The sequence below is a fragment of the Cotesia glomerata genome, linkage group LG10, assembly GCF_020080835.1.
Source record: "Cotesia glomerata isolate CgM1 linkage group LG10, MPM_Cglom_v2.3, whole genome shotgun sequence".
Taxonomy (NCBI): domain Eukaryota; kingdom Metazoa; phylum Arthropoda; class Insecta; order Hymenoptera; family Braconidae; genus Cotesia; species Cotesia glomerata.
Window position 1 is genome coordinate 14,143,755 of NC_058167.1, and position 26,952 is coordinate 14,170,706.

The 26,952-nt window shown below is 27.6% G+C and overlaps 2 protein-coding genes, 1 long non-coding RNA gene and 1 other non-coding gene across 4 annotated transcripts; 1 reads left to right on the forward strand and 3 right to left on the reverse strand.

Annotated features, from left to right (window-relative positions):
* Positions 1-3,892: 3,892 nt before the first annotated feature.
* Positions 3,893-7,509, reverse strand: LOC123273092 (innexin inx7-like). Its single transcript, XM_044740293.1, has 6 exons — positions 7,076-7,509; positions 6,530-6,620; positions 6,081-6,156; positions 5,762-5,939; positions 4,419-4,953; positions 3,893-4,334 (listed from the first exon to the last, which is right to left on the reverse strand). Exons 1-6 carry the CDS (start codon positions 7,161-7,163, stop codon positions 4,079-4,081), a joined length of 1,224 nt encoding a protein of 407 aa, XP_044596228.1. The 5' UTR covers positions 7,164-7,509; the 3' UTR covers positions 3,893-4,078.
* LOC123273096 lies at positions 5,831-25,583 on the forward strand. Its single transcript, XR_006511257.1, has 2 exons — positions 5,831-5,896; positions 25,125-25,583. It is a non-coding gene; the product is annotated as an uncharacterized LOC123273096 (long non-coding RNA).
* LOC123273094 (innexin inx2) lies at positions 13,081-15,621 on the reverse strand. The gene has a single exon (XM_044740296.1). The coding sequence runs from the start codon at positions 15,264-15,266 to the stop codon at positions 14,190-14,192; it is 1,077 nt and encodes a 358-aa protein (XP_044596231.1). The 5' UTR covers positions 15,267-15,621; the 3' UTR covers positions 13,081-14,189.
* Positions 19,837-19,909, reverse strand: Trnar-acg. Its single transcript has one exon. It is a non-coding gene; the product is annotated as a tRNA-Arg (tRNA).
* Positions 25,584-26,952: the final 1,369 nt, after the last annotated feature.

Below are 26,952 nucleotides of genomic sequence, written 5' to 3' on the forward strand. Positions count from 1 at the left end.
TTCCGATTGAAAATTATCAGTAAAAAAATTTTCTGATATGTTCATGTATGTCTACATATAAAAATTGGTCATATATGGCCACATAAAAAAATTTTTTAGCAAGTTATCAATGTAGTAAAAATTTTGAAAAAAAAATTTTTATTTTTATCATCTATTAATAATGTTTTTAGAGTTTATATTTATTGAAATTTTGGTATTAAAAAAAAATAAAATTACAACTTCAAAGTTTCGTATTAGAAATGAAATGATTAAAAATTTTTTAAATACTTAAAAAAAATTTTTTGTATCAAAAATTAAATTTGAATGAATATTTAAAATTTTACAAGTTACATTTTTGCTGAATAAATTTTTTTAAGTCCAATAAATAAGAATCAATTGAGAAAATTATCTTCTACTTTAATAAATATGAAGATAATTATTTAAAATTTATTGATTTAAAGTAAAAATTTTCTATATCAATAGCAATGACATTGAAAGCCATAAACCCGATATCGCTTAAAAAATGAAAGTGCAAAAAAGGTCAGAGTATCACTTACAGCATTATAATTTACAATAAAACAAAAGTGAGCTCTCTTGTTTCCGAGATCATGTAATCTGAGTTCCGCCGGACAATAATTCCGATTCGCTCCAGCGGTCGGTTTGTACGTAAACGACAGTACAGAGTAACAGAGAATATGCAGGACGAGGTCGTTATTAAATCGGGTGCCGAGCAATCAGCGGAGGCGTTGTGCTCGTTAATCAGCAGCGATGCTTACATACACTCGGGTACCTTAATACCCCATTATGCATGTATTATAAATAATTACTCCTCATATATATATATATATATATATAACGTATGCATATATACAAATATTATTATTAATACACAAGATTATAGACCTGCTATTGCTATTGCTGTGACTGTTGAAAGCAAGAAGTCAATGAAATAACCAGTGGCATAATTCAGGGTAAGATAGAGCGGACGAATAGAAATGAAAATTATGCATTATATTAAGTGCTCGAGTGATTTAAAGCGACCATTTTTGAACACTTCTATAAACTAGCCATTAGATTACATATAACTCGTTACTAAATCGTCTATCATCGTATCTCGGCTCAATAACCAGCTTTATTTAATGTCTCATTACACCTTGAATTGACTTTTATTTTATTCCCGGCAATAGTCGATGATTTCATCATCAATCATTCTTTCAATTAAACAATCAATGCACTGTAAATAATTCGCTGAGTTGTTTAATTTATTTTCTTCGAGTTTTATTCATTTCAATGAAAAATTAATCAATGAAAATTCCTGAAGTAAATTCTTGAATTTTTTTCATAATATTTGAAATGAATGAAATAATTTTTCAATTGGCTACAACACGTTTAAAATTTTTATTTAAATTACAATTAAAAAAAAAAAACTTAATATTAAAATTTGAATTTCGTTTTAACGCTAAATTCTCAACTAATAATTTTTTTAATTAATTTTAGTAATAAAAATACAAAATTTCAATTAAAATAATCCACCGTATAACTATCAGCTTAAAATTCTGATTATTTAAAATAGTCTTTTAATTAATTTGATTCATTAATTTTGAATTAATCAGAAATATAAAAAGAATGTGGTAATTTAATAAAAAAAAATTTTTTTAATTATTAAAAGTGATAATTGATAAAAATTCTATTTAAAAACGCGATTATTTGATATTCCTCGTGTGGTTAGTCATGAGTATTTGCTCTCAAAGTTTTCTTTCAAACAATAATTGAGTAAAGAGTCAAAGACACTTGGTACAGAACACGTTATTTAAAACTTGACATTATATTACTTTTCTCGTGATAAACAAATATATTTAAGCACACGCATGCCTCCAGTCACGCAATACTCATCATCACGTGTATACACATAATAGTTATAAGTGGGAATACAAAATGCATCAATGAGACACTTCCTATTATGTACGTTTTATGTATAGAGGATTCACTACTGACTAATGACACTAATATAACCGTGTCAAGTGCCCTAACAAGTGTCTTGTAAGGGACTCAACTCACTCACTCTTCTTATATTTATTTTATTTTATACATGTACATATACTTTTTATTGTATTTAGTTTGCTAAATTATTTCACTCGATTATCACTTAGCATTCTGCATACATTAAATATAAATAGCCCTGACGAATCAAGCTTTTATTTTCAAATCTCTAGTTGATATTAATCAGATAAATTTTGCTTATACTAAATGCTAAATTTGTTGTGCAATACTTTTATTTATCGAGATGTTTTTTCATTCCATATCATTATAATAAATAATCATTAATAGTGGTATAATTAAATTTATTTATATATAAAAATTTTAAATTGGGTTGTCATTTTTATGTCAATGCCAAAACTAAAAAAATTTTCCATGTATTTTTTATTATTAAATTATTTATTCAATTTTTTTAAAAATAAATTAAAAGTACACTGTAAAAAATCGGGAGTGAATTTTACTCCGCATTCACTCTCATCATTCAAAATACCGGAATTAATTAATTAAACACAGCGTATAGAATGAATCTAGAGTTTTTTTTCAGCGGACTAATTTCGAGATAATTTTGCAATGAATCTGAATTTTAAAATAAATTTTTATTTAACTAATTTTATGTGCCGAATTTTTTTTTTCCGTATTTTAATTTAATAAAATTTAAACTTAATATCTTTGACACTAAATAATTTTTTTTTCGATCGTCAAAAATTATCTTAAAAAAAATTCTTATAAAATTAAACTGTACTTTTTACGTTTTAGTAGATTAATTGACTGTAACAAGTTGATTTATAAAAAAGTACAAGTTATGTAACTACTTTCCAAAAATAAAACTCATGATAATGAAAATGAATAATGATTGATGATAAAAATAATAAATAACCAGCATTCGTTCGGTGTGATAAATACACCGATATAAATACGATGATACTACTAAATAAATTTAATAAAACTCTTCACATACTGAGCGAAGTTCGATATATTAATATACATTGATGTTGGTATTAATGTTTGTAATCCGAGTACTGGCACGAGTCTTGCGATATGGACTTTCAAGTTTACGAGTATGTAAAATAAAAATTATATTTAATTAAATGAAATGAAAGGATCAAGTGCCATAGAAGGAGTAATCGTAGTATTCGTAGTATATATATTTATATAAATACACATGAATAGTCTATAGTAAATAGTATGTAGTACGGAGTATGTAGAAATGGTGTGTACTATAATACTACGGATGCTTGCGCAATATAAGAAATACCGTTTTCTTATGATCACACGCTTTATATCGCGACACTAGAAATTTATTAGAAATTTACTTTTACTTTATTCTTAAAATGTTCATATCAATAATTTTTTAATGTCAAAATTTTACAAGTTAAAATCATTAAAACTTTATTCATTACAAACTAATTTTTAAAATTATTCTTATAAATACTTATATATCTGCAGAACTTTTCCCAGCTCATTTCGACGTTCACAGTACAGGCTAAATAAAAGTTATCCGACTTATAAGTACAATTTCCTGTAGAAGTCAAGTCATGCAACTGAAAATTCCTCGCGAGGCACTTATCGAACTTGTATAATCTCTTTCAACGACAGTACTTATACAGTTGACAGCTTGCGGATACAGTAGATAATCATAAAAATAACAATAATAATAACAGTGCAAAAATTGTTCGTAGAAATAAAAGACTAATATTATAAAAATAAAAATCCTTCGTGAAAATTACACAAGAAATAATACAATAATTCTCAATAAAATGTACACAAAATATGAATTTACTCATTAAAGTCATAAAAATATATCATATAAAAGTATATTCAAATATTAAATATACAACTTTGATAAAAAATTTAATCTTCTACAAAAAAAAATCTCGTGATTTTTTCATATCTATAATATTTAAGCTAGACTTTCTGCGTAATTACAACATCTCATTATTCTGTATAGTTAAAAAAATAAATGCAAAAGACTAGATTTAAACAAAATGCCAAAAAAGCACACCAACGCATCGCGTTCAAGGTGTGCAAAAATAATTTTGACCATATCAACTTATGTATTTATTCAAGCCTGTTTAAGAGGTTCATGTTCAGGCGACAAACTCTTCAACTGTCTTAACCGTTCAGCTTTTCTTTCCTCCAAATCGTAAGCCAGCTTTTCTAGAAGTTCTTTGAAGACATAGTTGTCCAAATTTTTGGCAAGGTAGTAGAGGAAGAGCCAGTCGCCGTAGTAGTAATCGTGGGTCAGTTTCAGAACATTCCAGGGGTTGTATTTTCCGGGACAGGCTATGGAAAATATGTAGCGATTGAACGCAATGCTTCTGTAAATACAAATAAAAATGATAGATGATATTAATTTAATGACTAAAATTAATAAAAAATGTAAATGAACGTAAGTAAATTACCTTGAGTGTAATAACATGGTTAGCATCCGCCAGACGAGGCCAAGGCCCGTGACGATAGCTAATATGATGAACCAAAACCATAGAAAAATGTAGATTTTTTCATTAATGATGTTGAGTGCCATAACGCAGAGTGCGTCGTGGTGCTGGATCGTTCCGGAGGGACCGTATTTGTGAAATGTACACTTTGTTACCTTGGGAAATACAATATCGAGCGGTGTCATTTTATCACCCGGCGAGTGCTCGAATTGTGTCGTCGTGAGACCTAGATCCAGGAATGCGCCACCCAGAAATGCATCCGTTATGTAAATTTGCGCGAGTACGTTCGTGAAATTTATTAACTCGCAAAAACTCATGTAGTACGCCCAGGGGCGGTTTATGTGCAGCCGGTTCAAAAATGCGTTTCTTATTTGCTGGATTTTCTCGTCCCGGTCCCGTTTTGAGGGTATTGTTTTTCCGCTCTCTAGCTCTGTTTTCTCCTCGTGGAGGGCTAAAGTCGCTAGATGGAGGCCTGAGACCAGTGCCTTCATTCGACCACCTGAATTTTGAAAATTGAATTTCAATTTTTGATCCTCATATTAAAATTGAGACTTAATTATTTTTAATTAACCAAATATTTAAACTTTTGATTTTTACTCCAAAATTTATCCAAATAATTTTACAAATCTTTATAAACTTAAAAAGTACTCATGAAAAAATTTTCTGATATTACCTGGCAAGTCTGAAAGGATATATAAAGATAAAAAAATTGGCCATATCAAAAAAATTTTTTTTTAAATTATTAAAACGTTGAATTTTGAAAAATCAATAATAAAATTATTTAGAAATTTGAACTTGATAATTTTTAATTAAAATTTTCTAATAAAAAATCGCAAATTATGATTTTATGATTTTATCGAAATGAAAAGTTAAAATTTTAAAGTGAACTTAATAATAAGTCGTTATAATACTTGAAGACTTTAAATTTATTTTTTTTATTTGAATTTTTTAAAAAAACATAAAAAAAATGATTTAGAACATATGAAATTTTTTTTTTTTAATTTTTAGCTTAAAAATCATTTCTATAAATATGGAGGTAGTCATAACAGTCAACAATAAATTTGGTTAAACGATAAATTATAATATCCGGTGAATTTGTCATGAATAATTTTTCTCAGTACAATCAATAAAACTAATTGAAAATGAATCATGTTCAGACAACAATTGAATCACTCCTGAATTACTAAAACTCCAATCAGTATTATTTCGCTTAAAATAAAAATACCAAGAATAGAACACATTGAATGTCTACAGAACATAAATCTAATCTGATCAGATATAAAAATAATAAATTTTTACAATAGTACCTTCTGCGTTTCTCCAAAGATAACGCGGAATATAAAAAAGCAGCGCTTGGAAAAACAGCACAAACGGAACCCACTGATAATAAACGTAATGCGTGATTTCATCGTCTTTGGTGAATGGTCCAACACCTGGGTGAGGTATGTGTCCCAGTTCGACTAGTGTCTTATTCATGTGTTTAGACTGTAAAACAAAAACAGCTATAAAGAGAACAGAACCGATAAATAATAAATAAACATTTTTATTTATACTTATAGATTTTAATGACTTTGTCACAGTTACAGATCGTAAACTTTTAAAATACTAATTATCAATCATACTTACAACAGTGTACGTCGACTTGAAAAAACAAAACGTATCCACCACATAGCTCGGTAGCGATCCTTTGTCAATAATACATCTTTTAAAAAATAACAATTACAGATTTTTATTGGTCAATTATTTCGATTTAAGTTAACTTATACTTTGATCGCAAATTTAATTTTTAATGACTTTTACCTTGGCAATGATAATTAATTAAAGGAAATTTATGTTTCATTATCAATTTAGCATGTCTTTGATATTTTGTATCAAAAATTTTGGAATTTTTACTTTTAACTAACTTCTAAACTTATTCTTCAATCTCATAATTTTTTTTATCAAAAATTTTAATTAAAAATTTTTCCAAAAATTCGAAATTTTTTAATAATTATTTCTAAATTTATTAAATTGTTTAAATTCTTATTAAAGAAAAATTTTATAAATAATCTTAAGTAAAAAAAGAAGTTACATACTTAATATGTTCGCCAAAAAATTGCCTTGCAGATACAAGTAAGGAACCACTGACAAGTATCAAAAAAGTAGCACGATAGTGAAGCCTAAAAACTGAAAAAAAAAGTAGCAAACAAATTAAAAATTTTAATTAATAAAAAAAAATTTAATTAAACAAAAAAATAGTAATAATTGTTATTAATTATTAGTATAAATTATAATTAATGAAATAAAACGAAATAATAATTCCCACGGCATTGGAATAGAACCTCGAACTTATATCAAGCCGGTTAATTGAACTCATGTGTCGTATTTTTCTAATCAATTCCAATTCTGAATTAATTGTTTTAAGTAGGTCGTGACTTGGCTGCGAATAGAAATAATACACTTAAACATATTATACAGTTAGGTACATTGTGTAATCATCGCAACCAAAACCAATACCGTGCGTAAACACATATTGTTATTTACACATGTGTTATATTTTTCAAAAAAGTTTAAACTTAGTAATTTAAATTTAAATTTTATTAATTACATAAGAAAATTTTTAAAATTTAATTTAAATTCACCAATATTGTCGATCACTGCGTTGTCCTCGGTGTATTTCAACTTGAGATGATTCTTGAGAACGGAAAATGTTCCGAGAATGGAAGCCATTTTTTTTTCTATGTGTACACAAGTAAACAAATAAGTATATATTGTTATCAACAAACAATTTCGGTAGACCCGGATCTAAGCTCGCGTGAGTTCCCACTGACTGTTAAAGTCTTTAATAAAACGGTCGTATTCTTATCACTAAATATTTCTTAACTGTGTATCTATACTCACGCGGGTTGTGCAAGATACAACTAAACACGTCTTTTACTAGAAGAAATATAATATAAATGATGGATTGGGAGGGATGACATTACGGAGCCTTCTTTTTTGTTTTATATTCCTTTAGATAGCTCCTGATAACAATAGATAAACAACTGAATAAGAATCTTCGCTTATTAAATTTATTTTTGAACTTAAAAATGGATTTAAGAATTTTTAATAATAATAATAAAATTAGTTTAACTCACGAAAAATATTTTTAAAAACAAAAATGATGACTTAAAAAACTTCAAATATTTTTATTATTATTATTAAATTTTCTTTTTATGAGTATTCATTTTTTTAACTTAATATTTTTAACTTAAAAAATAATTTTTAAATGAAATTAGGACTGCCAAAAAATTATTAATTTTTTTATTATTCGTAATCAAAAATTTCTTAATTATTGATGAATAATCAAACTACGTATTACAAAGATAAAAAAACACATTTATTAATCCATAAAAATTATCAACTAATCAGAACTAATTAATAATCATTCGTCATTACTAATTACTCACGTATACACATTAAAATAATGAATAATCAAAACTAAAATTAAAACAAGAACACTTTATTTCGAAACAAAAAATACTAATCTTATATTAAGTCGTTAAACAATAAGTAATTAATGACAAATTGGTCGTTATAAATAATAGATTAATAAACTCGATTTGATTCCGTCTGACATAAATCAACACAAGTATATTTTTTATCTTGCATACATGATAAAACATATTTTTCCTACTTTCATTTAATATAATAAGAAGGAATAACGGAATTTTTCGTTATCACCTCCACGATTTACTTATATTATATTCTCAAAATTTTATATCACAAACGACAAGTTTCTCTTCTTCTACTTTTTTTATTTTGTATTACGTAAATGATAAGCACCGGTACAGTGCCACAGAATTAACTTTTTGTCTACATAAATATTTAGTTTACTATCCAATAAATCACCTTATTTGTACAACCTTGTTTTCTCAATATCTTACCAAGTTTTTTGTAATAATCTCATTACTAGCTAATCAATTATTATTGATTAATGATCACGGATTTTGATAATCTTGTTCACATACTCACAAATAAAAATTTTATTTACTCTGTAGATTGTAGTTGTGTTACATAAAATTGTAAATTAAAACACTTAATTCAGAGATTATTAAAAATTTCTTAGAGCCTTGATAACAATAATTTATTTAATGTGTAGTGTAATAAAAATATTACACTTTATCGCTTTATTTTTATTATTTATTTAAAAGTCAACGCACAAATAATCTTTCATAATATTGAATTTTAATAAAAATAAAGTCTATTTTAAAAATTCACTTGAAAATAAAATACCATCAACATTATTGAATTTCTAAATCCAACACATTAAATATTAAATCTAAGAACTTGTGTTAAAAAATTCTTTTAAAAAAATGTAATATCACATAATTTGATGGAAATTTTTTCACTTTAGATGAGTTTTTTATTTTTTTGATTTGATTCTTAATTTTATACCCGACGAATTTATTAAAAAATTCAAAATAAACTAGTGATCTTTTAAAATGTGAAATGTCAAGTTAACTTTTCTTATTTCGCACAAAAACCGACAGTAACTAAACCGAGAAAAACTCGAGATTTACATCTATAAATTTTTCTGTGTCACTAAAAATCAAGCTTTAAAAATGACCTAGAAACCGGAGACTTTTATTTAAGAGAAAAGAATTTTCGGGATTTAGATTTGGAGGTGTGATTTCTTCTGATAAGTGATACCGGTTTTGATTCGAAAGTTACGTGATAAAAAATAGAGAGATGAAGACTTTTAACTTCTGAAGTATAAAACTTAATTTTTATAAGACCAAAACTCAAAAAATTTTTTAATTTAATTATAAAATTTTTTTTCAAGCCTTATTTAAAAATTATCATAAGTATTACACGTATATCAGAATCAATAAATCGACTATCATCTTCTCAAATAGATAAACAAACTTGACTTATTTTCTTTTATATATTGTATTTTCTATTGGGGCTACCAGATATTATACTGATATTATATATTTTTATACGTCCCAAAAAACAATTTTAAAATACAGTACAAGATAAAAAAATAGATAGGTAATTTTTTTAACTCAAAAAATAATTAGACAAATAAAAATTAACAACAATAATCTAAGCTGTTCTTCAACTAATATAATAAAAAATTTATCAGCAAAAATTTCAAGCCATAAATTACCCTGAAATAAAATTGATTTAAAATTAAAAATTCGAATGGAGTGACTATTCAAATGACAGTGTGATACCTCTGGCTATCATTAAAATAAAAACCAAATAAAACTCGTGAATAATTCAGAATAAAATTTCAATGACTAAAAATAACATTAAATAGATGTAAATCTGATTACTATTCCAATCTCTCCGCTAAAACAACCTGTGAATAATAGAATGTCTGTCACTCTATGTACTTCTTCTACATGCTTAGAGCATACTCCTGAACTAGAGAATCGGCATAAATCCCAAGCACAAATGAAAACAACCAACATCAACATTCGATTGTATTGGTGTCATTGAAGTCACCAGCGAGACCCATATAAATTAAGTTCTTCAGTAATGGTGTAAGTAAACAAGTATAAGTATATATTTATATTATAAAAGATGTTCCTGTACCGCGTTGATCGCGTCGTATCGTTACCCAGTAAAGTACAGTATGTATAAGGACTTTGACCGGACATTGCCCCCGTATATGCCGTCCGCGGTCGTGCAACCACGCGGACATTCTTGTTCTAAAGTAAAGGGTCGCTTCGTTCTCCTCTACCTCATCATCTACCTCCTCGCCTACGCCATTTACGTTCTTGGTTTCATTCTCTATTTACATATATAATAATAACAATAATAATAATAATAATAATAATAATCTGGATACTCAAATGCTGCCGAGAAGTCTTCTTTTTCTCTCTTACATATTAATACAAATACTAATACTTACTATAGGTTCAGTATATTTTATATTTTGTCCCTTCAGACATCTTCTCCACCTGAATGATTTCACTCTCATATTATTAATCATTATCGGCTTATATTAATATCACCAACACGCAAATCCCTTTACTTTTACCTTCATTCTTCTTCTTCTTCTTCTTCTTATTCTTTTTCTTCTATTGGTAGGTGGTAGTAGTCCTGAAATTCCGTTTATTATTTTTTAAACTTATTAAATTCTTAAATTTTTTAATCGAATACGAAGCTCTAGTTAGAGCTCTGCTTCAATATTTTATATTCCGTCTAAATATAGCGAAGCTGATAAAATTGCCCGTTCAGGTAGAAATTTAGCTAAACTAGAAAAAAAAATACGAGGTACCTTCTGCTCGGCGACCAACCGCTTTAAAATAAACTCGGTCGGTATATTCATGATGCACATGCCTTTGTATGCTTCACATGCTCAATGAGTTTTTTTTTAATTAACATTGATTTTTTACGTTTTTCACGGTATTGATATAGATTTTGTTTTTTATTTTATTCTTAATCATTAACTATAATCAAACTGAAAATTTATTTTTGTATATTAAAAAAAGTTTTAAGTAAAATATTATTGATCAATTTTAATAAAAAATTTTGAGCTACAAAAAAAAATTAAAATTGATTTAAATTTACAATTTTTAAAATTATGAAAAACAACAATGTAATAAAATATGTCATTTTATGAATAGTTTAAAATATTTTTAACATCTAAAATAATTTCACACGTTTTTAAAGTAATGAAATAGTATTCAAATATTTTTCAACACGAAAATTACATAAAAATTATGCAACCATAAAAATAATAAAAAATTCAATCAAAAACTCTAAAATACATGACTTGAAAGTAGAATCACGTAATCGACCCCTCGACCTAGTCATTGAAGCATGATTGAAGGTCAATCTGCTTCATGGACCCCCGATAAATTTTATAACCGCTCTGTAATTGAAAAATTATTTTCAGCGATAATAATATTTCCGCTAAATATATTAACACTATATACACTTATTCTAAATACTTTAAAAGGACGGGAAGAAAATAGAATATAAAATAAATAAAAATAATTTTTTCTATACTAGTATACTAGGTGTTTTATTTGATTTCTCATCACTTTGCTTTGTTCTATTCATATCATCTTCATATCATATCAACAAACTTTCTTTCTCCTTAAACACTGTACAATTCGTATTTCTTTATTAACAATCTATTACTTTATTGTCATTAATACACCAGATATAATTATTTTATTTCGTCAGTACAATTTTATAAAATACTTATTTCGCAAAAAAATAAAATTTTAATACAATATTAAATTTACAATATTTATCAATCGATTTTATTTTTATTACAGAAAAAAATCTTACGTTTTTGTTTAAAAGTTTTTATTAAAAGTTGAAGTCTTATAAGATTATTATATTTTAAAAACAATTGACAATTATCGTTGACTCTATCACATTGATTTGCTCAAGTACAGATTTACACAATCTGAGCACGCTATATTTTATCACTACATTATTTATCAGAAAGTTACGATGGAATTATCATATATTTTTATACCTATGATAATATTAATTAATTAATAATAATATAATAATAATAATTAATATATTTACTATTCTAAATTTAATAACAATTCCAAAACTGGTCCCTTAATTCTCAAGTGATAGAAAAATTAATACATATATAAATATATATATATATTTATATATATAAATTGGCAGTCTTATTTTGAGCTAAAATTTATTAATTGCCAATTCAGTAGCAAGTTAACAAGAATCAAAGTGTCGCGAGTGAAAAAAAAGAAAGAAATAATAATAATTATTATTTAATATGATATAAAATATATTTAATATTTATATATATTTATTATTTATTGTTGCTATTGTTTGCTAAGTCTTAAAATCTGGCTTGATTATTCATTATTAAATAATGATAGGTATTTATTTAATTACTAATAAAATTTATAATAATTATATATGTATAGGCAAAATAGGCAGCTAATGATAAACTGCAATAATCCCGATTTTATTATTTAATACATTTTTTTTTATTTTTATTTTTTTAATTATTATTATTTGAAAAATTTAATGAGGACGGTTAAATGCAGAGGCAGTTTTATTATCAGGCATGAATATAATGTCCAATTATTTTATGATTCATTTATTTTATATATTTTATTATAAGAGATTAAATACTTTACTACCCTGGAATGAATTTTTTATGTCTTTTTTAGATAATTATTATTTATTTATTATATCTACAAATTTTAATATAGCTTTTTATTTTTTTTTTGCATTTAAGGCTTTTTAATAATACTTAAGTTTGGTGTTAAAATTTAACAATTAACATTTTTTGTGCGTTAATAATAGCAAAAATTTGAAAAAAAAAATTTTTTTTAATCACTCAAAAATATAATTTTCTGCGAGTCAATTAAAAAAAAAATTTTTTTGTAATAATTAATCAAAAAAAAATTATCCACCCACCAAACTTCAGTAATAAAAAAAAAAAAAAGAACCTCAACAAAAAAAATTATTTATTGAAATAAATTGAAAAATTGTCAGATCAATTATAATTATTAATTAATTACTAAATGTAATAGCTGTAAAAAAGATACTTATTACAGTTGGTAGAATGGAAGTAATGCTATCGGGAGGACGGCGTCAATTTATTTAAACATAAGTTATAGTTAGTGATGTTAATTTCCGAGTTACATTTATAAAAAAAATATCATATAAATTACAACTACAAAGTTTTCGATCGATCAATTTTGTTGTATTTTTTAGCTGTGTTTGAATAAGTGTGTAGATCGTAAAGTATGCCGGTGTGTGCTCAGGTATCTGAACAAAAAAGCATACCGATGAACAAAGGTATCGGCATGTGGTACGAGTCGTTATTTTATTCAGTATATTGTCTCGTACCCTTGAACTTTCACTATTTCCTTATTGTAGTAAGACTACAATACTATTATTACTATTGTCCACGTGTCTGTTTTTCTATCTAGAGTCTGGGGATTTATAATAAATTTTAGGAAACAATTGTTCAAATAAATTTCATCCGTGCTAGAAAATTTTATCGATTGGAAATTACTATTTGACAATTATTATTTCCTTATCTAAAAAATTTCTTCATCTTCAAATTTTGTGATCAGTTCTGGGTAAAAAAATTTTTCAACACTCAACAATTTTTATCTATATAAAAAAAAAATTAAATATTAATCAAACAATTAAAAACTTGCTCTTCAATTTTATAAAAATTATATCGCAAATTTTCAATTCTTAAAAAAAATTAACATTACTAAAATTACGAAAAAAAGAAATTTGTTTTTTCATTAAAAAATTATTTAAAAATTCCCTGTAATATTAAAAAAAAATCCCAACCCAACTTCCAAAATCAATTATAAAAAAAATCTCCAGCGAAACGATCCATAAAAAAAGTAAAGATACATTACAAACTCCGACCATATCGAATCCCGCTAATTTGAAGGGCAAAGCAATCTCCAAAGTAGAATAATAATAAGAAAAGTACCGTGCAGATCAAAGGCACTCACAAGACTTAAGAAAAAAAAAAAAAAAAAAAAAAAACAGCAATGGCAGAAAAAAATTCCGACGCCGTCCGCCTCTTATCACACAATTAGAGTCGCCGCGACCCAAATTGTCATAATATAAAATCTTATTAAAATTAAAAACAACCCTTCATCTCAAAATCAAATATTATTATCAAATCTAAATTTGGGCCGCGACAAACGTCCAATCATATAAATAAAATCATTTTCATAATCTCGTATTATTATAATAATTTTAACTCCCTTATTCTAAAGTCTTCTAGCCCTAAACACTCTCTTTTCCCTCGAATCTCGTGGCTAGATCAGTAATCAGCTGCTTGAACACCAGAGGGTCGATATTTTTCCCCAATTGATAGAGAACAAACCAGTCTCCGATCTGGAATCTGTTGGATATCGTCTGGATTTCGTTCTGGGAAGAAATGCGAGACCTGGCGCGAAGAATCATCAGCCTCAATTTTGGAAGAAGAACTACTGCAAGGCGATAAAGAAGACTCAGTCCGCTGATCACCGACAGGATGATGAACCAGAACCAGAGGAACACGTAGATCTTCTCATTAACGATGTTCAGCGGAAGAACGCAGAGTCCATCGAACTTCTGGACCGTTCCTGAAGCTCCGTATTTGTGGAACGTGCACTTGGTCACTTTCGGAAAAACCCTGGCCATCGGATCTTCTCTTTCTTCGGGCTCCATCTCGGTGAACCTCACGACATCTCGTCCGTAAGTGGAGAACTCTCCGTCCAAAAAGTAGTCCATAAAATAGATCTGCCCCACGACGTTGACGAAGTTGAGAATCTCGCAGAAAAAGAACCTATAAGCGTACAAATTCTGCGTGTGCAGATTGGTCTTGAAGTAGTCGACCAGAAGTTTGCTGCGTTCAGTTCTGCTGGAGTCGGTGACGATCGGGCAGTTTAGGTCCAGGACGAGCATCTTCAGTCTTCCGCTCTCCCAGGTCTTCCACAGGTACCGCGGAACGTAGAATAGTATCGCCTGGAAAAAGAGGGCGAAACACACCCACTGGTAGTATTTGTGGTACTTAACTTTATCGGTGCCCTCGACATGACTCGCGACTCCCTGCTGGACCACGTCCCTGCCGATAATTCCGAACCGATCCGGTACTGTGAAGGTTGAGTAGATCCAGCAGTAGGTGTCCATCACGTTCAATGGAATTTCATCGACGATACAGTCGATCGGGTCCCCGATGTACTGCCGGGAGGTCACGAGCAGGGAGAACGCGATCAGCAGGATCACCGTTCCTTTGTAGTGCAACCGAAATACATTGTTGTCAATGTTCACTTGGTCGAGCTTGAGCAAGCCCCGAACTGATCCGAAAACATCAAACATTGTTTGGTTTATTTATTTTTTCAAAATAAATAAATACTACTTTAAAACTTCACTTCACACTCCGGATTTGAATCCGGTTTCGCGGTTTTTTTCTGCGCAGAACTCCCGATTTTTTCACTTTTTTAATTAACCACTCCAATTGGATAAATTAAAAAATATTTTTTATTTTTAAAATTAATAAGTAAGTAATTTATTTACTTTTTTTATTTATGTCTATTTTATAAATAATTTGTTTGAAAATGTTGCTTAAAAAAGAAAAGCAGAGAGCGTTTCTCCTCGGGGTTCGCTTGTACGCTCTCGCGATCTACGGGCGTTGGGGACTGAGCGGCTGTCCGATGCGACGGGACTCTCTCCCTCTCGCCTCTCACTATTTTGTCTTTGTCGTGCATTTTTGATTAAAAAGTACTTCTCTCTTGGCGGCATGCAATAAGGATGAGAATGAAACCCCCCGTCGTTGTCTTCCCCACTCGCAAGCCCCAGCCCCCCATCATACTCCGCTTTACTTTTCGAACCCCACGTTCAGATTTCCCCCACATTTGCCGCGTTAAACACCAAGAACTCCCGCTTCGGGATACTCCGGAGAGCTTCGGAGAGACTCGGAGTGCTTCGGTTGATATCGGGTGCGAGAAATCGCGATTGAGCATGCGCAATTGAGGGCTTGTTGCTATGGCAACCATTTTAAGTTTCAAAAGTATAGTTTATGCTGGGTTTATGGTATATTATTATTGCTGGGGATTTCATTGGATAGCTCTTTCTTAATCGGTATCGCTTACTCACTCTTACTCACTGTCATACTCATTGTTTTCGAATAATTCTCATTTGTTACATTATCAAAGTCTCTAAATCGCGGTACTGGGAATCTTCGGGGTTTTATTGCTTTTTTTTGCGTCTTTACTTGTGGGAAGAAAGTATTGTATAATGAGGGATAAGAGACATCAATCTTTGAAATTTGATACCGACAAATGTATTGTTGATTTTTTTTTTCATATTTTTTTTTATTTATACGGTAAATGATCGGCCAAAATTGGAAAAAAATTGTCAGAAAATTCTTGGGGGAACGATGGAAGACTTTATGTACTTGTATTGGAGAATTTTATGTTCCAATCACGGTGTATATTGAGAAAAAAATAATAAATGAGATCCGGTCGGGAATTAAGTACTTTAGGGCTATGAAAAATTTTATTATCTTGAAAGCTGGAATGAATATTGAATAAAATATTTTAAAAATTTTGAAATATCTTTTTTTAATATTTTATTTATTAGTTGTAATTTTTTTAAATCGATTTTCTCCGAAATGAACTAAAAAAAATAATAATGAATTCTAAGTTTTAATTGTTTATCATTTCAATACGTAAATATGATTAATTATTAATGACGAATGGTTATTAATGAGATCAAATTAGCTGATAATTTTTTTTACTTTTACGAAATGTATTTTTTATCTTTGTAATGCGTACTTTAATTACTCATTGATAATTAAAATATTTTTTATTACAAATATCATGATAATTAATTTCAATATATAATTATAATATTAACTAAAAACTATTTTGTCTTTTAAAAAAAACAAATTACACAAATTTTTTTTATTGATGTATAAAAATAATTATAATAAATTTATCAAAGATTTTGTGCATCTAAAAGAAAAAATAAGAAGAATATTTTGTATTGTACACTTTTACGGCGGAACAATACAAAGTAACTTTTATAATTTAATACAATACAATCTGGTGTAAGCAATCACTAATAACAAAATAAGGGGTGTAGGAGAGTAATTTCTCGGAAATGGCATTCTCTCACCAGCCTTTCGTTCTGTTAAACGTATGGCGTATATAATATAACATAACATATGCACTGTTGTGTTATTATATACAAGTATTTTATTTGTATTTAGGACGAACTCATTCTATAAGCGATCAACAATCAGTTTGTCGTTTATTTATAAGCAGCTTCAATGTTTGTTGATATGTCGAGGTTAATTAGTCTAAACATTGATCCCTTTTCATCATAATTTTTTCTATTTGCAATATTTTATATCTTCAATATTCTCAAAATAATTATTACAATTATTTAATAATATTTAATAATTATTTAATATTTGATAATTATTTAATTATAATTAAACTTCACAATTTTTCAACCCTCAAAAATTAAAATTTTTTTTTCAAGTTCATAAAAATAGAAAAATATCAATTTTTAGAAAAGAAAAATTTTTTCTCAAATTATTTTCATTTAATATAAAAATTTAACTTTAAAATTTTAATTTTTTATCCAAAAATGAAAGAACCAAATAATTTTACATTCGCAAAGTTTTATTTTTATTTACATTTAGTCAAAAAAAGGAACAAAAAAACATTTTTCTTTTCCTCTTCCGTTTCCTTTGTGCTCAAAACTAACAAGATACATAGTAGCGATAATATAACACCACTAGTTTGTATAGTGACGGTGTATGGAAAATGATGTTCCTGGCTGTGGCAGTTTTTAAGATGATTCATTGCGCTTAAAAGATTTCCAGATAGAGATCTTCCATTGGTCCTTCACGGCCAGGTGAAAACATTCACAGTTTTCCTGGAATTTTTCGGCAGCTTGGATTTTTACCCCAGTATTTAAAAACTGCCCAAATCTACCAAATAAATAAACCAATAGCTTGTATTACTGAATTACGCTACTGCATCTCTCTACAAAATATAAGATTGATATATTATATTTAGCATTTGATCGTTCTTTATTTTGTTCGATCTCGACTTCTCTAAAAAAACAAATAAAAACAGACGAGCAACGACCACACACGAGTGTATCGAGACGAATCGTAATCTCATATCATACATGGGCCATGTAGGTCATAAATGCGCGTAGAGTCTGGCCCGTAATTATTATGCAGTGCATAATAATGAAAGAATCGCGAACGGCATGGGTATCTTGTAGATTACAGTAAACTCCTTTTGATATTTCAATGGGGCTTACACTCACACTTACACTTGCAATCCATTACAATGTGTGTAATATCTGCTGCATGAATGTAATATTAATGCTTAGTTGCGAAAGTTGTACGCTGGATTTTTATTATCTATTATAAAGATCATACACCACCGGAGGGGTATTGTATATTATAGTACACAGTATATTGTCGGATTGTAGATAGATGGATTGCGTTTAAGCTATAATAATAAAATCCTCGAGTTTATCTCCTGGAAATCTATTACTTATAATTATACGGCCTACACTTGATATTACTTTTGTATACTTTATACCGTTTGATATGTAATGTTATGTGTAATATGTAGTATGTCATTGAGCCAATCAGCGGTGAATATTCTACGAACTAATTACATTTTTGTTATCTGGTGTATTTATTGTATTTATTTTCGTGGCATATGCATACGGTATTTTACTCTGACTTTCTATTTTTCAAAAGTCATTATCTGTTGGATAATTTATTTATTATCAATATTATGGCTTTTAAATTATGTGTTACATACTTAACTTACTAATTTTATGAATAGTTTAATTTTATTTTCAATAATTGTTTTTATGTACATAAAAATTTTTTTTAAAGAGAAAAAATTATTTTAATAAAATAAATTTTATTTAAATAAAAATTATTTTCTGGGTAATAAAAGAATTTATTAATTTTATAATCGAAAAAAAAAATAGTTTTTAATTACTTGACCTTGATTATTCAAGCATTAATAAATTCAATATATATTATTAACAATTATTGTGACGCACGCTAATTAAGACTTATAAGTTGTATAGAAATCCAAAGTTTGAACATCAAAATAATTAACCAGTTAAATAGAAACTTTTGCAATATTCCATTCCAATAAAGTTGAATTTAAATAATAATGAGACACGTGGTTCACCCTTGGAATTTAAAGTCCCAAGGTTAATAATAATTTTAAATTAGAAATGATATTTGATATTTATTTTCCTCAGAAACCGACAATTTTTTCATATTACTTTTTAAATAAGCTACGAGTGAAAATATTTTTCTTGCATGTCAAGAAATAATTCAAGGGCTTTTAATACTTAATATCTTTGCAAAAATAATTTCAGACATCCTTTTATTAACAGTGATAAAATAGCGAGAAATTATCTTTTATATTTTATTATCAGCTTCCGGGTAAATTTATCGAGCATCACATCTATTTTTTAAAGAAAATTTTTATTCTAATAAGTTCTATAGATGTTTTTCAAATGAAAAAAAAATTGTTTTTTTTTTACCAAATAAATATTATATTAAAATAATGTTAAGAAGATTTTTATAAATCCTTTATTTCAACAAATATAGTCAAACTAAATTAAAAATATTTAAAAAATGTATGAAAATTTATTTTACATTAGTAGATTTTACTAATTAAATTTATGATATTTGCTGGAGTTTTTGATAAGAATTTAGCATTTATTAAAAGCACTTCTTGTTTAGATAATATAAATGCTATAAATTACTGTAAAAAATAGTAATTCACTGAAAAAATACCTTACAATCTATATTATAAATTCTTAACTTTAATAATTCATCACCAATATAACTGATTAGTATAATAAATCATAAAGAAAAAAAAGTGTGCGATCCTGCCAGGATTCGAACCTGGAATCTTCTGATCCGTAGTCAGACGCGTTATCCGTTGCGCCACAGGACCGTTCGAGAAGTGAGCCCTCGAGTTTGCTATAAATATTGCGACCTTCTCGATACCTTTTGCCTTGAACATTCCTGTATTATATTGAAATTGAGATTGAGTCAACGCTACAAACTACAAACAGGACGATTAATCAATAGAGATAAATAATAGGCTCAGAGTTAAACGTATACATAATCATTCAGATGTCGGACGCTTGCGAACTTCTCGCTGGCTGATGCTTTGAATAAATTTAACCATTTGCTTAATAATGACCGGGAATATGAAACAGGAGAAAAAAAAAAATGTTAATATTGATGATGCAGGGATCGAGCCAATTATTTATGATTAATCAGTATTGATTTAGCGCTTGTGGTTTCTATTATATTGAAAATAATGATCGTCATGTTAATGCTTAATCACGCTTAAAACGATACTGACATATTTCACACGGTTTATTGTGTTTCATTTAATTTGTTTTTTTTTTTTTCTTTTTTTTGTGTGATGGGCGAAGGTATATGCGTGTGTTATAGAGTTGTAGTCTTTAATAATCGCGTCTTAGTCTTGCGTGCGAATGTCGACGACGCGACATGACGCCTCTGGCCTCTCAGATAGCTTGTACATTATAGAAAACCCGTTACACCAGTTTTGTGAAAACCAAGAATTGGTTACATTAAGCAATAACAACCACTAAAGGACATTAGAGTCTTATTAATGTCTAATAATTTCTATGGTCCAGTAAATTAAAAAGAAAATAAATTAATAAAAATTGGTAATTGTTTAGTTTCATGGTTAACAATATTTCAATTGATAAAAATTATATTAAAATTGTTTTTAAACAATTTTATATTTTTTTTTCTAAAGTTTATCTTGAGTAGAATAATTCAGGAAAACAAAATTTAAAAAAATATTAATTTTTTCATGGAAGAAAATTCATTGAAAAATTTTTTGTGTTTATTTATAAAATGAAGAAAAAATAGTAGAAAGTTTTAGACACACTTTAGCAATGATTTTTAGACAGTACAAAATTTTTGTTAACATTGAAAGCTTTATAATTAATTTAAAAAATTTTTGAAGTTTTTCACTTAAGTGAAAAAAATTAAACAAATTTTCTCATAATTATAAATAACAAAATAATCGATTTACTGTGTGAGTAAGCTAATATTAACTCTCAATTTATTATGAATGACGTTTAAGTATTTCTGGGGGGTCATATCTTTCACCCACTCCTTTGTAATTTAATTTAATTATTATTATTTATAATTAGTAATATTTAATTATTATCATTATTTCACTTTTATTATTATTTAATTTTATTATGTGACTATTAATTATCATTAGTTATAATTATTTGATTATTATTATTATCGTATATAATTATTTAGTTAATAATTATTATTATTTATTAGTAATGGTTAATTAATGTAGTTATTATTTAAGTTGTAGATTTTCTACAACGTTATTAAGATTTTATTAGAAAAATTTCAGTTGTGTCTCATCACCATAAATTATACCGGATTATAATTTAGTTGGTGATGCCAAGCAATTGATAAAGTCTCGTCTCTGCAAGAACATTTTGGGAAATTTTAGTTTATTGTAATTTTGGTGCAATATAATAAAATTCACATTTGCAGCTGGCGAGACTCTAATAAAATATATTGTAGTACACAGTAAAAAATTTTTCGTCATTGTGTAGAGTGTTAAAATTTGTGTGTTGAATATTACACTCTAGTGAGTAGAATTTAACATTCTCATGTGTTGATTCAATGATTTAACACACCAGAATGTTAAATTCTACACACTAGAGTGTAATATTCAACACAAAAATTTTTGACACTCTACAAAATGACGAAAAATTTTTTAATGTGTAAGATTGAAAATATCTATAAGTTTGTTTGTAAGAAGCTTAAGGGTTTTTCCCAAATATTTAATAACGCCAGCAATTACCTCCTCCAATATTAGTCGAGTAAGCCGGGTTTCGAGAGTAACAACTAACATTTGCCGGTATCAGTAGATAATTACCCACGTGTCGTTGTCTATCTAGCGAGTTAAGACAAAGGAGTGTCACGTAAACGTCATCGCTTACTCACGATATTTTATCTTAGAGCACAAGGTTCTATGAACAACAGTCTTAAATGACTCTCGTTTACATTACAGTTTCTTGTTCTGTATCCTTATCTCTATCTCTATCTCTATTTCTATCTACTTTTTACTCGCCTCTCGTGACACCATATTTGTATAAATTTATAAAATTATGTATAATATAATGTAGTATAAGCCTTCGCACAGCATAATTTTTGCTGACTTCGTTAGTTTGTAAAATGATACACCAGTAGGCTGAAAATATATTTGGTGTGCAAAGATGCTACAATAAGGAGTCAGTTTTTTAATTTTTATACGCTGATATAAGAATTTATTATATAATAAATAATATAATTATCACTCTTAATTATTTATTTTATTTGTTATTTTTTACAAGTAAAAAACTACTAATTTATCTTAGGGGGCGTCCATAAATTACGTGAGGCATTTTTGAGAATTTTTTAACCCCCCCTCCCCCCTTGATAAGATTTCGTAAGATTTTCCTCAACTCCCTCCCCCCTCCCCTAATCTCACGCGAGATTATTCAAAATTTATGTTTTGGCTGTAAACGGGTTGGATTATTGAGAAAAAAAGTGCCATTCGGCTACACCCGACATGGATAGGTAGATTTCTTGTTTGAATATTGAAAAAAACACGTTATTAAAAGGCCGTAATGTCCTAAAATTCATTTTTTATTATATTTTTGCAAATAACGATATGAGGCTGACTACAGCAAATAGATATTTAAAGACATCTACCTAAAAAATAGGATTTTTACATATAAAAGTCATTTGATGATAAAAGCTAAAATTTAATTTATTATTGATTTTTTTTGAATTTTCTCAACTACGAAATAAATTGAAAAAAGTATTAAAAGTCGACGAACAATAGTTTAAATTGAAGATAATTAAACATATTATGACAAAATTTTATTAAAATTACGACATGAGACCGGCTACCACCGATAGATTTCTAAAGAAATCTATACCTAAAAAATTAGTGAATCCTATCGATCAATAATCAAATTAAACAATCGAGCGCTACTTTGCTGCTCTGCAGGGTTCAGACGAATACGACAGACACTATTGTGTCAAATTTGGCCATATTTTATTATAGAAATACTTTTTCACGCAATTTTACACTGTTTTCTGCTAGAGAAAAAATTACGTGATATTCGTTAAGATCCCCCCTTCCCCCTAAGTGAGATTTGGTAAGATTTAGCATGATCCACTCCCCCCCTAGAACACCTCACGTAATTAATGGACGCCCCCTTATTTATTTGACATTTTTTTATCTATTTAAATTATGTAGTTATAAAAAATGTCTAAATAAAATTTCAACACTAAATTTTTACAAAAAAGTCCAAATAAATTTTTATCATCAGGTAAAAAATATTTATTAGCAATTTTAATAGTATTTAAAATAAAAAATATTTTTTATCTGTTAATAAATGCTTAATTAATTGCTACAAAAATTTATTAAATCATCTAATATTAAAAAATCATTTATTGAGAGCTAATAAATTTTATTAAATATTAAAAAAATTAAAATTTTTGAAATAAGATAATATTTTTTAATTAAAAAAAAATTTAGTGTCTTCAATCATTATTCTAACTAATACAAAATAATAATAAAATTATTTTTAAAATTTTGTTCCTTTTTGAATAAATTAAATATTTTATTAAGATGTACATCAATCAAAATTTTAAAAGCTCCATTTAAATTTGACAAAAAAAATTGCCGATTTTTTGACACATACATTAGTAATAATAACAATAACAAAAATAAAAAAGAGTTAGAATGACAGACTAGAAATGAAATGAAAGACACTAATTGAGAACTTGATATCTGTAGTGGTTGGGTCAAATAAATTAACCCACGGTGGATTGTACCTTCAGGCACATAAACGCGGAATGAAGACTGAGATAAATTAGTGGATAGAGTAAAGTCGTATGAGTATGTATGTGCGGTATGAAGTTACAAGTTATAAGAGAAGAATTAAATCTACGTAACACGTAACATGTAGTAAATTAAATATTAGATGGCAAAGTGACGAAACATCCTCTACTCCCTTTACTCGGTCATTTAGTACAGTAATACACGGTAGCAAGTTATTTTTAAACCAGACACGAGTATGACCATTATTGTGATTGTGATTAGAATATATACATGTTATATGTCTCAATTATCGTTCGGTTTTCATCATGACAGACAGCTATGCCGACCTTGACCTACGGATTATCACGGTATTCAGATGTGTAGCTTTTATACACGATCCATGCTTTTATTATCAACTAGAACTGACCGCCTCGATGACTGTAAAAGATCTCTCGGTAATCCATTGTGTATTGAATATTGATAGAATAATAGAGCAAAAAAATTAAGTTGTTTGTGACAAAAAAAAATAAACTAAAGAGTTCATTTTGATTTTTCTGTAGAGATGAATTTAGACTGGTTATTTTTTTAGTTCAAATGCATGAAAAAAATTTAATTAATTAAAGATATTTATTGAAAAAATTTTCTTAATTTTTTGGGACATAAAATTTCTGTTTGGCTGACTTTTTCGACAGTCAAAAATTTATTAAGTTTAAGTGGAAGATTGAGAGACTGCAAGAACTTTTACGGGCATATATTGCGGGAATAATTTTACTTACACTGATAGAAGGATTTATTTGTATTAAAAAATATTTGTTAATCGTTAACGAATCATTCATAAGAGACCACTTTTTAGTATTAAACAAATATTTTTTAGTATTTAAAATGATTTGTTTATATTTAATAAATCTGATATTCATTTATTAAATATTAATAAATTTTTTTAAATACTAAGAAATATTTGTTAAGGACTAAAAAATGGTCTCTAATAAATGATTTTTTAAATATTAACAAATATTATTAACTATAAACAAATCCTTCTATGAGTGTATTTAAGATTAATAGAAGTGGACATTTTTTTATTATTTTTAACAAATTATTTTTAAACAAATTATTCGGTTGTTTCATTAATTATTTATTTTTTAGCCAAGTTAATTTTTTCTATTAATACCATTTTAAATATCATGAGTATCAACAAAAAAATTGATCATAAATCATGAAAAATAAAATTCTATCCTTAATTTTTTATCGAAAAATTAAAGTTTTTATTTTGACTTTCAAGGTAACACATCCTATTGGCATTGTACTAGAAACGCGATATATTAACCTGTAGCTGTAGCTGTATTATATGGTGAATCCTGAAGTTGGAGTTCAGTGAGAAGATGGGACTTTGGAATAGAAGAATAACACAGGACACTGAAACTGTAGATTTATTTTATACCTCTTTTCCTGTAGTGGGTTCAGTTGCCAAGTAGGTATAGGAGTATATATGTATGAAGAAGAACTTCCCTGTTTAGTCCCCCATCGGCCCCATGGGACACGAGTCTTTTTTTTGCACAGCATGATTCACCAATACTGATACCCAAGCAGAAGAAAAAGAAGAATGAGGATACGGATGGCACCCAAATACGAGTATAGAGTCAAGCGACTGAGAGTAATGCTTAAATTTAAAAAAGTTAGTCAACTTTAACCGTACACCGTACACTGGAATGGTGATGTCATTATTTTAGATTACTTGCAGGTGACTAATGTATTCAAGTTGACCCTCGAATTCCGGAGAATGCTAAAATAAATCATCCATTCTTCGCTCAGAGCGTCAATTTTTACTTTACAATTGTCCTTAAGTTTAATTTTACTCATCCACGGAACAGGAAAAATTTTTCTTAATGTTTAATTGAGTATTGTGAGGAATTTTTAAGTTTTTTTTAAAGAACGAATTAGCTTTATTTGCATTATTTATTTTTTACAGAGAAAAATAATTAAACGGGCGGAATAATTCAAGCATTTTTTTTTACAGAGAAATAAAAGGGTCAGGAATTTATTTATGCAGACTTTGGGGATTTTGACACAATGCCGATAGTTCTGTGAAAACCCCCTGGGTTTTCTGAGTAAATTACTTTAATTTTTTCTGACATCTGACATTTTTCAGTGGAATTTTTATTCATGAATTTTATTTTAGAGAAAAATAAATAGTTGGTTGTAAATAAAAATTTAATTAGATTTTTAATGTCAATGTCATTAAATTTGAGTTGAAAAAAAAAATATTCTTACATAATTTTTTAAAATGAGTAGAAAATTTTAAACTTTGGAGAAATTTTGAAGATCTAAAATTAAAAATTTAAAACAATAAAAATAAAATTCTAATGTATTTCATTAAAACTTATGATAATAAATTAACTATCACTGAAAAGCATAAAAAACCTTGATAAAGCATGAATTCAGGTCAAGCCCTCTTTAATTATACTAAATTTTACTTACAAATACTCATTTCATCTTATAAATACATCAAAGATAAAATTATTTTAATTATACACTGATAAAAAAATTGTCTCAATTCAAGAGAAAAATTCTAGAACATTTTGAAGAATTTGATCATCTTGAATCAAGTTCTTTGTTTAGATTATTTTATTATTAAAAAAAAATCCGATAACGATTTAGTAAAGCTGAATGTATTACTCAGTAAAATGACAGTTAAGTAATATAAATAGGCATTTAATGAATTGGCGCCCACCAATTAGAGTAAAAAAGCGTATAATAGTTGAAAAGCCAGTGAGTAGCGAGTAGTGAGTGGTAAAAAATATTTCAATAGAGTATTAAGTGATGAAGGAGTCTTAAAATACTTAAATAAAAAAAAAAATAAAAAAAAGCCACATATAAGCATAACCATAACCACAAGAAGAGTAGAGCAAGAACCAGAGTTAAGAACAAGGAAGAAGAGAGTCATGAGAACCTAAGGCTGTGTAAATGGTAGCCTGGAATACCAAAGGGGTCCAACTTGCCTGTACTCGTCCTCATGTACCCATAGTAGGTGTGGATGTGGATGTATAATGTATAATGTATAATGTATAATGTACAATGTGCTGCGGTGTATATAATAATGCCAATGCCAA

Excerpts from the sequence above, each read along its gene's own strand:
- LOC123273092 (XM_044740293.1), bottom strand. The coding sequence starts at position 7,163 with ATGGCTTCCATTCTCGGAACATTTTCCGTTCTCAAGAATCATCTCAAG. Across the intron at positions 6,157-6,529 it reads TTTTTTGGCGAACATATTAA|ATGTATTATTGACAAAGGAT; the intron begins GTATGTAACTTC and ends ATTTTTTAAAAG. Across the intron at positions 5,940-6,080 it reads TCAAGTCGACGTACACTGTT|TCTAAACACATGAATAAGAC; the intron begins GTAAGTATGATT and ends TTTGTTTTACAG.
- LOC123273094 (XM_044740296.1), bottom strand. The coding sequence starts at position 15,266 with ATGTTTGATGTTTTCGGATCAGTTCGGGGCTTGCTCAAGCTCGACCAA.